The 12,724-nt window shown below is 22.9% G+C and overlaps 5 protein-coding genes across 5 annotated transcripts; 2 read left to right on the forward strand and 3 right to left on the reverse strand.

The window, feature by feature from the left end:
• Positions 1–814: 814 nt before the first annotated feature.
• PCHAS_1466100 (conserved protein, unknown function) lies at positions 815–2,158 on the reverse strand (the record flags this gene model as incomplete). The annotated part of the gene is made up of 1 exon (XM_736734.2): positions 815–2,158. The coding sequence occupies one exon, from the start codon at positions 2,156–2,158 to the stop codon at positions 815–817; it is 1,344 nt and encodes a 447-aa protein (XP_741827.2).
• Positions 2,159–3,205: 1,047 nt separating this feature from the next.
• PCHAS_1466200 (HSP20-like chaperone, putative) lies at positions 3,206–4,728 on the reverse strand (the record flags this gene model as incomplete). The annotated part of the gene is made up of 8 exons (XM_016799864.1): positions 3,206–3,262; positions 3,369–3,435; positions 3,572–3,610; positions 3,711–3,790; positions 3,876–3,935; positions 4,025–4,106; positions 4,380–4,481; positions 4,664–4,728. 8 exons carry the CDS (start codon positions 4,726–4,728, stop codon positions 3,206–3,208), a joined length of 552 nt encoding a protein of 183 aa, XP_016655101.1.
• Positions 4,729–6,577: 1,849 nt separating this feature from the next.
• On the forward strand, positions 6,578–7,232 carry PCHAS_1466300 (conserved Plasmodium protein, unknown function; the record flags this gene model as incomplete). Its single annotated transcript, XM_016799865.1, has 3 exons — positions 6,578–6,791; positions 6,919–6,965; positions 7,089–7,232. The coding sequence occupies 3 exons, from the start codon at positions 6,578–6,580 to the stop codon at positions 7,230–7,232; spliced, it is 405 nt and encodes a 134-aa protein (XP_016655102.1).
• A 982-nt stretch (positions 7,233–8,214) lies between these two features.
• On the forward strand, positions 8,215–10,038 carry PCHAS_1466400 (coronin, putative; the record flags this gene model as incomplete). Its single annotated transcript, XM_739872.2, has 3 exons — positions 8,215–8,251; positions 8,339–8,430; positions 8,578–10,038. 3 exons carry the CDS (start codon positions 8,215–8,217, stop codon positions 10,036–10,038), a joined length of 1,590 nt encoding a protein of 529 aa, XP_744965.2.
• Positions 10,039–10,799: 761 nt separating this feature from the next.
• Positions 10,800–12,244, reverse strand: PCHAS_1466500 (thymidylate kinase, putative; the record flags this gene model as incomplete). Its single annotated transcript, XM_016799867.1, has 7 exons — positions 10,800–10,880; positions 11,040–11,149; positions 11,325–11,433; positions 11,542–11,632; positions 11,756–11,864; positions 11,952–12,034; positions 12,171–12,244. The coding sequence occupies 7 exons, from the start codon at positions 12,242–12,244 to the stop codon at positions 10,800–10,802; spliced, it is 657 nt and encodes a 218-aa protein (XP_016655103.1).
• Positions 12,245–12,724: the final 480 nt, after the last annotated feature.

The raw sequence follows: 12,724 nt of genomic DNA on the forward strand, positions 1-12,724 counted from the left end.
CTTATATGGGCAATATTGTTTACTATACACATGCTATATAACTAAGCCGTTAGCAGGTGGCCCCGCTCAATAAAAATAAAGACAAATTATGGATACTTGTGAAATATGTAATTCAATTTGAGTTGCTTGAAGGAAAAACATTTTCCAAGAGTGTAGAGATGACTTTTGGATACCATTCATTGTCAAATATTTTTTATCTACTCGTTTTTTTTAAGAAAATTGTAAAATTCATATTGTCAAAATTTTTTTAATTTTTTATGTATAAATAGATCAAATATTTGTGTATATGCATATTTGTATTATGGATATACCAAAATTTTGTATATTAGTCTTGGCTGGTTTATTTTTTAAAATGTAACACATAATTGAACTATTATTAATGGCTTATTTTTTTAAAACAAAAATAATTATTATTTATTTTAACAAAAAGTTAACTAATGACAAAAAAAATATTAAAAATAACGCAATATATTGCACACAAAAATGAATAAATGGATGGAAAAAAAAACTTAAAAATTACAAAGACTATGATTTTTGCATTAACTGTTCAGGCAGTTTTGCTAAAAATGCACAAATTAGTGTAGAAAAAAAAAAAATAAATGATAGCTAGCTAAATTGGCAAATCCATATGAATTGGATAGCTAAAAATTTATCATTTAAAATTCAATTTGTATTATTTATTTGAGAAAGCTCATCATTGGTAATAATAATAATAGATTGGGAACCCGTTAAACAATTAACAGGATATCAAATTGTAGGAAGTTATATATTATTAAATAAAAAATCGTGTCTAATTTTTTATATATTTTCATCTTTATTTTTTTTTGAAACGGTTTACAACGATATTATAATCCATATCATTTGACAATAAAATGTCATATTTCTTTTCAAGATTGTTTAGTTTTAGATTATTGCTGTTGGATTTTCTATTTTGTTTTTCTTTTGAAGTAGAATATTTATGTTTGATATTTTTTCCAAGGGTTTCAAAAGAATGGTTAGGAAATTTGTATGTGTCTAAAAAGCTAGAGGCTCCATCATCGATTTGTTGTACTTCATTAATATAATTGTTTTGGGTCGAGATACTAAGATGGTCGTTGGAATATATAAGAAAAGACTTTGTAGTATCACATAATAAATTAACATTTTCTGTATTATCCTTTTTATTTTTTACAGAATGTAATTTTTTTAAATATAGGAATACATAGAATTTATGTTTTTTAAAAAAAATAAATTTTTCTTTTGTGTGTTTATTTAATTTTATTTTGGCTTTATTTTTCATTTGAATTTTTTGGATTTTTTTTAGTTCATTTTTGTAGAGTGTTTTTGAGGTTGATAAATATTTAAGAAGATTTTCATTTTGCATTTTTTTTTTAAGTAGTTCATTTCTTAATGAGAAATATTCTTTATCTACCGATTTAGTGTAATTTTTAATTTCATATATTTGTTTTAGTAATTTAAAATATGTATATCTTAAATAATCATATTCTCTAAGAAGTTTGATATTTTGTCTTTCTTTTAATTCAATTTTATATTTTAAAGATTTATTGTTATTTGCATATAATTTAATTTCTTGTTTTTTTCTATTTAAAATAGTTTCAAGTGTTGATATTTGTTTTTTATTTTTCAATAGTTCTTCATCTCTTTTGGTAATAAAATTATGTAATGCCTTTTTATCTTTTGTCAAATCATTTAAAAGTTTTTCTTTTTCACTTAAATTCTTTCGAAGAAGGATAATAAGTTCTTCGTTTTTTCGTCGCTCTCTGACAGCTTCCAATAAATCTTCTGTATTAACAAGATTTTCATAATTATCCACATATTTATTATTTGATGAGATATCTGTATATTTTTTAGAAAAGTTTAATAAGTTACTAGTAAGAGAATAAGTAGAATCTCTATTTGTATTATCATTTGTGGATATTTTATGATATCCTATGTCATTATTTGTTATGCTATTTTTTTCATGTGATAGTAAGTTTATGTTTTGGCTATTTCGTATATAAATATTATTTGAAGTAAATGATGCAATAATTGCTAGCAATTTGTTTTTTTCTTCAACTAATGAATTATATGAGGATAATATGTTTTTATATATTTCATTTTGATTTATATTCCTTTGTTTAATCCGATCTAATATTTGCGTTTTCCATGTTTCTTCCATTTTAATTTTTATCAACTTTGATTATATATAGTCTAACAAAAATAGTTATATAAACATTTCGAAAAGTTGTGAAAAATACAAAACAAAAGGACACAAATTGTAATTTAATTTTTTTTCTAATAGTTCAATGCTCATCATATGAGCAAACTATTACTTTATATATAATACATATTTATGAATATTTATATAAAAATTATGAAAAATATTTATATATAATTATTTTAATGCTTTATTAAATTGTGAATATTTTTTTTAATTCTTCTATGAATTGTTTTTTTGTTTTATTTTCATATATATATATATGATAGCAATGCAATATATGGGAGACATTTATAAATATTTATTTACCATGTTAGGCATGTATATATTTGCGTGAAAAAGGTCATAAAGCCACAAGTATCGCAAAAATAAATTCCAATTTTTGTTCCCATTTTTATAGTAAAAATTTTAAATTAAACTGTTTAAATTAGATTGGTTAAAATAAAATGATTATATTTCCTAAACAATTTTTTATTATAAAAAATTGCATATTTAAAATAGTTGCTAGCTAATTTAATACATACATTTTATGCTACCCCATAAAAATTTATATTTTTTTTAACAGATAAAATGGACGCAGAAATATTTATTTGAAATTGTGATCTTTATATGATTTTACATATATTTATTATGTATGGTTTATGCTAGCCATAATGTAACTTTGGTCATGCTTTTAAAATGCTAAATGAGGTGAAGTATTTATTTGTTGTTGAAAAGTGATAGTAATACAATAGTTTAATCTGGTATGCTTTGTTTATTTAGTAGGTATTATAGATGGTAAAGAAAAGAAAAAAATATAAATAAAGCTGCACAAATATAAGCAATTATACTAACAAATTATGTATATTATAAAAGAATGAAATTATATTACACCAGTTTTGGTACATGCTTTTTTAAAATGTCTATACTTTATTATAGAAATGAATTAGCATAATATATATGCTATACTGTCTTACGTTCCCTATATGTATCAATCTGCATATATAATATATTTTTTATTAGTTTACATTAAAACTCATGTATAGAAAAATGTGATTGTGAATCCTTCAAATTGTTAATTATATCCTAAAAGTGATGGAAAAGAAATAAAAAAAATGATAATTTAATAAACATATTTAAATGAAAAAGACTTATTAAACTTTCTACGATTTTAATATCATATGTTTATTACTTGAACTGGATCGTTTTTTTTAGCTGATTCATCTGTTTTGATAGGATTTGTTTTTCTTTTGTAAAACCTAAGGGTGGTATGAAGAAATGTGTATGTATATGTACGTATTTGTTAGGTCATACTACTTTTATCTGAGCATTGATTAGTGTGCATATTAGGGTCTTATATGGCAAAGTTATTTTATAAACAAATGTGACACTTACATGTAATCCAAAAGCCATGTATGTTTTGCATCTTCACAGCTAAGTAAAAAACAAAATAAACAATTGGTTGAGCATTTTCGTTGAAGTAAAATTTAAAAATGGAAAGTTTTACTAAATTATATTTTTGTTTAATTGATACTCATTGGGATCTCCAAAGCTTTTGTCTTTGATTAAAAAATTAAGTTTTTTTTCTTTTGTTAAACGTTTCCAGCATGGTTCCTTAATGATGAAAAAAGTGTAAATGTTAAATTTATTCGAAAATAAAAAAATGTTGATAGATAGTATATATGTGCATTTAGCTAACTTGAGTCTTCTTCAAAATGTTCAATTTTAATCCTCTCTCGAGATGAACGTAGGAACATTTCTGCACAACAGTTTGAATAAAGCAGTGTATATATTTATATATGTGGGGGTATGTGATTGATTGGCTTTTTATGCAAAGTTGGGGAAAACCTCGGGTATTATTGGCCTCAATAGATCTAGGGTTAATTCTACGTCTTCTCCATGTTTGTTTGTGGCAGATATGTGAATGTTACTATAAGATTTTATGGAAATAAAATAAAGAATGTAATAATGTTAGCACTTTAGGTTGTTATAACTCGTCGAAAATTAATGGAAATAACAATTTGAAAGATGGAAAAAGGAATGAAAACGAATGTATTTTAAAACAATTAATGAGAAATATGTTGAAGGTAAATTAAAAAGCGCAACACATGTGCATATTTTTCAGCGGTATAAACTAATGAAGCAGCATGCTTGGAATAACAACATTTTAATGATCAATTAATTATTCATTTTTAAATATAACTTTTCTGTAAATTTAACGTCTTGCTTTGAAATTGACTCAATCAAAACCATCAAAGTGATTTTATGGGAATGTTGTCCCCATCGAACAGTTGGAATATTTGTTCTGGGAAATATCAAATAAAGACGAAAAAAATGATAGTAAATTATTTATATTTTAATTAATATAATTGGTTTGGGGATAAGGCATAGTATATATGTATCACCGTTATATATGAAAATCTTGAACTTTTTTTTAATTCAAATTTATCATATTTTAAAATAATAATAATAGAGTAAAATGTTTACTGTTGTGTTGGGGATCCAAATATGAAAATATGTAATAACATGATCAGACATAGGATGTTTCCCATTTTATAATTATATTATTAGTATATGAGAATGTGTTTAGACAAGAATGCAAATGTATATATAATGTTGCATATATAAAAATATATTTGCGCTACTAAAATGGGATATACATTAGTTGTGCAAATTTTTTGATAAAAATTGTTTTACAAAAAAAAGGGAAAATGGCATATTCTATATTTCACCATTATTAAACAATCAAAATATAATAAAACATACAAATATTTTAACAACTGTTAGGTTATTAAATATTCTATGTATGTATGATTATACACATATATGAATTAATATATGCATTTTTAAAAAGTGTGTGCAAATGTTATATTTATATGAATGTACATATACTTTAGGTTATTTTTTTTTTTTGGCTAGCTATAATATAAATAAAAAAAAAATAAAAAAGCTAGTAAAAAGCTATATAGTAATAAACAAAATTATAAAGATAATAAAATGAAAATAATATTGTAGATATGAAAAAATACAAACAAATAATAGTAAAAAATAATGGTTAAATAGTACCTTATCAAATTTAATGATACAATAATTGTATAAGACTATTAGTCAGTTTTTTAAGAAGATTGAAGAAAAGATATGTCTATGTTGAATGTGTGGAGAGATATAAATAATAAAATAAAAGAGATAAAGCCCCTATTATATTTTATAGCTTAAAAATTGTGTATTTTTATATTCTTATTTATACATTTCGAAGAACATATGATTGATGAGGCTTGGCATTAGTTGTCTTATTTATAATTCTTTAATATAGAAGGTGCTATATATGTTCTTATATTAAGACTCCCCTTTAATGGTGTTTATAAAAAAAGTATACATATGATATGACATATTATTTTTCTCCTATGTTATTACTCTATTTTCCTATTATTTAAAATTAAAGCAGTTGGCAGTTTTGATTGATTGATAAATCTATTGGCGGATAAATTTATAAGGGAATGAAGTCTTTTAATTATTATTGGATGAGAAAAATATTCGAACAATTTTCAGATGGTCAAATGGTGTTTTATACATATTTATGTTTTAATGTTTTTTTATGATATAATTATGAATTTAAATAATTTATGTTTCTTTTTGTGATTATTATTTTTTTATTTTATTTTGTCTAAACATTATGCAGTGTTATTATACAAATATATAGTAAACAATTTTTAATATTTTTTACGAAACCTTTTTAATTTTTTAAAAATGTTCATATAAATAAAACCTGTTATATACGCATTATGTTTTACAAATTTGCGTGTTTATAAATATGTATGTTTATAAATTATATTTTTTATAAAAACGTAGGGTTGCAACTTTAACCGGGTTTATTTAAAAATGAAAAATATATATGAAAATTTGAAGCGTATCATAGGGGGCAATTTTAAGCGTAGGCGCGTATTTATTCATATATGTATACTAGGAATTTTGTTTATATTTTTCGATTTTGTAAGCGAATATAGCATATCGTTTATATTTTTTTTTCAAATATAATTAAAAAAAAATATTAATAAAAAACCCTCTCATAATTTCTACATTTTAATATATATTATTACTTCCAATATTTATGTTTTACATATTTGGTTAGGTATCAATCTGATATATATTTATTTTTGAATAAAAAAAATATAACTATTACCATATAAATAATGATTAATAAATAATAATTTTTTTTTGTGAATTTACGATTTTAACAAATTTATACTTAAGTAAGATACATAAAAAATTAGGGGTTTATCATTTTTCGATATATGCATTATTGTATTGAAATTGGATTTGTACTGAATTTATTATTAGAGGGGTGATTGTACCATTATATTTTTTTTTTTAATTTTGAATGAATTAGTATTAAAATAATAAATGGGAAAAGAAAAGGGTAATTTTAATTTGAATGGAATTTTGAATTTGCCGAAAAAAACAAAGAGTACAAATTCTGGTAGTTGTGTTTCAGTTACTAGAGAAGATACGAAGTTAGTTTCTGATCACAATCGAGATAATTTAAGATATCAAGACGATGATCAAGCAAGCAATTACACATTTTATGACTACTCCAAAAGATTCCTTACTATATTAAGTAATTTTATAGAATATATTTTATAAAGAATAAATTACTGCTTCATGGGTACATGTCTTATATCCTTTTATATTATGTTAAAATATGTATAAATATATATTCCAAAATATTTTTATATTTTTTTTAGATTACATTTTTTGTATACTTGGAATAATTTGTGCTTGGGGAGCAATAGTAGGATTTAGAAAAAAAAATTATTCTTAACATGAAAAAATGCATATAGACATTTTTGTATTTAATGTATTCACATATGAAACATGATTTATATGAATATATAATTTTTTTTTTTTATAAAAGGATACGATAATTAAGATAATTTCGAAGGAAAACATTTATGTTTCTTTGGCTTGTTACAGTTTCATACTTATAGTGAGTCTTATAACAATAATGTTATATATCAAACTTGTTGATAAAGATTACAAACCATATGATTTTTTTTAATTTGATTATTTGTAATTTTTGATATGTTTTTTATAAATTTTTCATGTGTTGTTTTTTTATAAAATATTTTTAAAGTTAAAAATATGTGTATATAGTACATATTTGTGTGTATGACCCCCTAATTTTTTGCATATATAGAGATCCTATGTATAGAGAAAATAAAATATACATACAGACTATTGTTTCAACTATTTTTTAGTTTAATTTAAAAAAATGAAAAAATAAATTTTTCTTCTTTATCTGGTTGTAATTAATATAGTTGTTTTGCTTTGGTAGTAAGGAAAAAAAATAATAAGGGGAATGAAAATATTATAAAGACAATATATAAGTAGAAATGCTTATAAGATTAATAAATGAATATTTTTATTTTTTTGACGTGCATGAGTATAAATATGAAATAAGTCCTATAATAAATATATTAATATGTATATTTTATTTGAAATATTTAATGTGTGTAAAATAATGTTTTATTTCCATTTTTCAAAGTGGGTAGCTAAAAAAAAAAACTAGAATTTTATTTACCTTTTCCAAAGCACATATTAAAAAATACTATTTGATTATGGTTTAAATAGGAAAAATGGCTAGACTCATTTTAAGGAACAATTTGAAAAGGAAATTTATTAATTTGTGCAAATAGACATATATGAATGAGATAGTTCGAAAAATAAGAATTAAATTATGTCTATTTAGATTTGAATAGAATTGTTCTATACATAATAAAGGTAATGTAAAATAAGAGCATATTTAGAAAATTTTGAAGAATCATTTTAGTAATAATAATGTTGTTAAGGACATTATTTTTATAGATAATCTTTAACTAAAAATAAAAAACATATGTAATAGCAAAAGCTGTCTATTTCTATTTGTTTTTTTTAAAAATAATTTCTTTATGGTTAGTTAAGAATAGTGGGGAATGTATATATATGTGCATGTATTTGTTTATATTTTTTTTCAACAAACTTTAAATATTTTATGAACCAAAATGGTGAACGACATTCCTTGTATCAAAAATTTGTATTGTAAGAAAATAAAAAAGAAATAAAATTGAAAGGGCTATTATATAAAATTGTGTGTATATATATATGTATATTATGTTTCTTTTTTAGCGGACCAATGGAACACTGCCTTCGATGATTTGCAAATCTGCACGCGGATCACCGAATCGTGTGGGATAGCATGTAGCTCTGAATATATAGCAGTAAAAAGAAAAAAGAAAAAATTAAAAAAAAAATAAAACATATTCTACTTGTTTCGATAAAAGGCACAAATGTGTCGCAATTTATCGAAGTCTGTTTCTCAAATTTTGTTAAGTTATAAAAAAGAATATGTATATTTTTTTTTAAAGACGCCCTGGCAGGTTCAAGGGGGAGGGGTAATAGGAGTCATAAAATTAGAAAATATGTACAGAAACCCACCTGTATATAAATTAAAAGGACATACATCTAACATATTAGATATTCAGTTTAATCCATGTTATAATGAAGTTATTGCATCTAGTTCCGAAGATATGTCTATAAGAATTTGGGAAGTATGTAATAAAGAAGATAAATCAGAAGAAATAAAAAAATCCTTATGTATATTAAATGGACATAAGAAAAAAGTAACAATAATTGATTGGAATCCATTAAATTATTATATTTTAAGTTCTTCTAGTTTTGATTCAACTGTAAATATATGGGATATTGAAAATGAAAAAAAAGCTTTTAATATAAGTATGCCTCAAAAATTAACATCATTAAAATGGAATAATACGGGTACATTATTAACTGCAACATGTTTAAATAAAAAACTTCATATAATTGATCCGAGGCAAGAAAAAATATGCACAAGTTTTGTTGGTCATACTGGTGGTAAATGTGCAAAAAATATATGGATAGATGGATATAGTGGAAATGAGAATTATATATTAAGTACTGGTTTTTCTAAAAATTATATGAGAGAAATAAAATTATGGGATCTTAAAAATATATCAGATCCTATTAGTACAATATCTATAGATAATGCATCTGCACCTTTATTACCACACTATGATGAAAGTATAGGAATTATATATGTAATTGGTAAAGGTGATGGTAATTGTCGATACTATCAGCATTCTGAAGGAGTTTTAAGAAAAATAAATGAATATAAGTCATGCTTACCATTTAAATCATTTGGATTTTTACCGAAACAAGTATGTAATATATATAAATGTGAAATAGGTAGAATATATAAAAATGAAAATAATAAAAGTATTAAACCTATATCCTTTTATGTACCAAGAAAGAATCCAAATATATTTCAGGAAGATTTATATCCACCTATAATTAAGCATGATCCTAATTATAGTTCTAAAAGCTGGATAAATGGTAATAATTTAGAAATTACCAGAATAAATATTAAAGACTTAACAGATGCTGATATAAAAATTTATAAAAAATTTAAGACCGTCCCCAAATCTATGGATAGTATACTTATTGGAGATCCTTGTTTAGATAAAAGAAGTTTTATTATTAGACAGTTTACTAAAAGGTTTACATTTTTTAAAAAAAATAATAACATTGAATTTAATAATAATTTAAATATTAGTTCTGAATCATCTTTTAATATTAATGATTCTGAGCAAACTGAAGAAAAGAAAAAAATAAAAATTTCTATTGAGGATATAGATAATGATAAAAATAAAAGCGGTGAATTTTCTGATAGATTGAAAGAAGAATATGTTCAAACTGAAACAATTGAGTTTAATAAAATTGAAGAAAATACCAATTCAAATAAATTTTTAGACACTATAACATGTAAAAAATGGTTTGGAAAACCTAACTAGCTATTAATATCTATGTTTACATTAATATGTAGGAAGAAGAAAAAAAAGTTAATATAACAAGGTATAAATAGTATGATCAATTATGAAAAAACGAATAGGATTGAATAAATCGAATTGACAAATATAAAAGATATAGGCATATCGTATAAGAATAAACAATGAGAATGTTGAAGCGTTTAATTTCAAAAATCTGCTTTAATTATTTTTAAATAGGCATGACATATTTTGTAGGATCCTTTTTGTAAAATTTGGAAAACGAAGAACTATTTTTTTAGGCACCCATAAATTGTTAGAAGCATGTATGGTATAACTTAAAAGTCTGATAATTTTGTACACAATTTAAAGGCTTGATTATATATTTTTTTTTCATTTTTTTGCGCTTTCAAGATATAATAAATTTATGTAACCTCTACTTACATGAGTATCTCTTGGTTTAACTACTTTTTGTTTTATACAATGTTGCCACAATTTTGAAATATTCAGCATTGTGACTATATTTTTTCTTATACTTTATAATAAAGAAAACTCATGAGGTAAAATAATAATGAATATGCGTTTTCGATTTGAAACAAATAATAATTATACTTTTGTATAAGATAATAATAAATTTATATGTCTTTTTACAGTTTTATACAAAAAATGCACACACACAAAAAAAATTAATAAGTTATAATATAATAAATAACTTAGATTAACATTTAAAAAATGTGAGAAAAATGCTCACTGAAATTATGAAAAATGTAATTATCACCGTTTAATATTTAAGACCATAAGTATTCAAATTGTGTATTTTTGGAGGAGCATTTTTTTGAAATTTCTTCAACTATGGTGTTATGTATTTCCTAAAAAGGTGGTAGCCAAAATGATTAATATGTTACTAATTTTTATGACTTGTTAATATAAATAAATAATTTGTTCATAAATATTTTATAAAATTCAAAAAAAGTTTATTAACATTTATCACGTTGTGTATATATAACTATAATTTATGGAAGTCTTACTTGTATACTTTTTGTTGCGTCTATGTTTATCCAATAATCCTCATTTGAAAAATGCTCATATGCTTCATAAATTCGTTTTTGAACTTCAAATTTTTCATAAATTTCTTTACCTGAAATGTGCATAAAACGGTAGCAGTTAAAATTATTGTAAATAGTATGGGAGAAAAATATATCACTATGTATTTGAGAGTAAGCCACCAGGACTCGGGATGTACAGATTAGCAAGCATAGGCAATCATTTTTTCTTCGCTCTCTTTCTTTCTATATATGTATATATGAACATACCGTATTCCGATCTGTTTTGTGCATGATTAGGAGGGAGGTTTAAATAGCAAACAGCATCAGGTTTGATGAGACCTTTATCTGGATTCATACACCACTCTTTTGGCAATTTCTTCAAAAATAATAAAATCGTTAAAATGAAAATGTCAGAAAAAATAAACTAAATAGGTTATTTACTTCGTATTATATATGCACTATGTATGAACGTGTGTAATAGTACCAATGCTCCTGATGAATAAGCTACTCCAGAATATGCATATCTATCACAAACAACCCATGTACCATTTATAAGTAAATTTTTTATTTCATCCCTAAAATGTTTATAATAAAAAGAAATAGGAATGGGATGTGAATATATGGTTAAGTTATTTAATTTTATAGTGATATATATAGTCCTATGTATGAATAAGTATAAAATAAAAAAAAATTATAACATCATTTCCCATCGGTTTGCAGAAAATAATAAATGAATTGTTTCATTTGAAAATGTGCTTTCCATTTTTAAATAATTAGTAATTATTTTTCCAATAGTGGTTTCCCTATCTTAAATAAAAAAAAAAATATTATAATTTTTTTTATTTTTATTTGTGTGTATTTTTAGCTAGCTTTTTTTTTTTTAATGTTGTATACTTGGAAAACACAAATGCTTCACTTGAATGTTGTTATTTTTGAGATAGTCTACAAATAGTTTTGATTGTGTTGATTTTCCCGATCTAATAAAATTAAAACAAAGAATGTGTTACCAAAATTGAGATAGATAAATGGATAATATATGATGGTAATCAGTCTTTTTGGAAATGTATATAGGGTGGTGTAAAATTAAAAATATGAGTACTGCAATTTTTATACCTATCAACTCCTTCAAATACAATAAAATTTCCCTTCTTAGAATGGGTATTAATATTTTCGCTTAAATTTTCCATTTTTATTTATTTTTTTTAATAATATAAAAAATTAATAATCATATTTAAGAGAATTTTGAATTGTTACACTTTGATATATGTAATAATACAAAGGGTATGGGTAGTAATATATCATTAAATGAGGCCCATAGAGGGATATAGAAAATTGTAGTTATCTTACAAGGGTATAGATTTATATATATGGTTTATAGTATTTTATAGTATATAGCTAGTTTATATTTGATTTGAATTTTTAAAAATGATTACATATATATTCAGCATTATTAATAAAACACAAGGTATTTATGATTTATGAAAAATAAATACACTACTGTGATTTTGTGAAATGTTTGATAATTAAAAAAATTAAAGAAATGATAATAAAGCAAAAAATGTATATAAATTTAATTGATACCTTATGAGTTTATAATAAATAAAAAAACTAAAAATTTAAAAGAATGAAAAGGGTGTTATATCAAATACGTACTTGGAGAAAATATA

Source organism: Plasmodium chabaudi, assembly GCF_900002335.3.
Source record: "Plasmodium chabaudi chabaudi strain AS genome assembly, chromosome: 14".
NCBI lineage: Eukaryota > Apicomplexa > Aconoidasida > Haemosporida > Plasmodiidae > Plasmodium > Plasmodium chabaudi.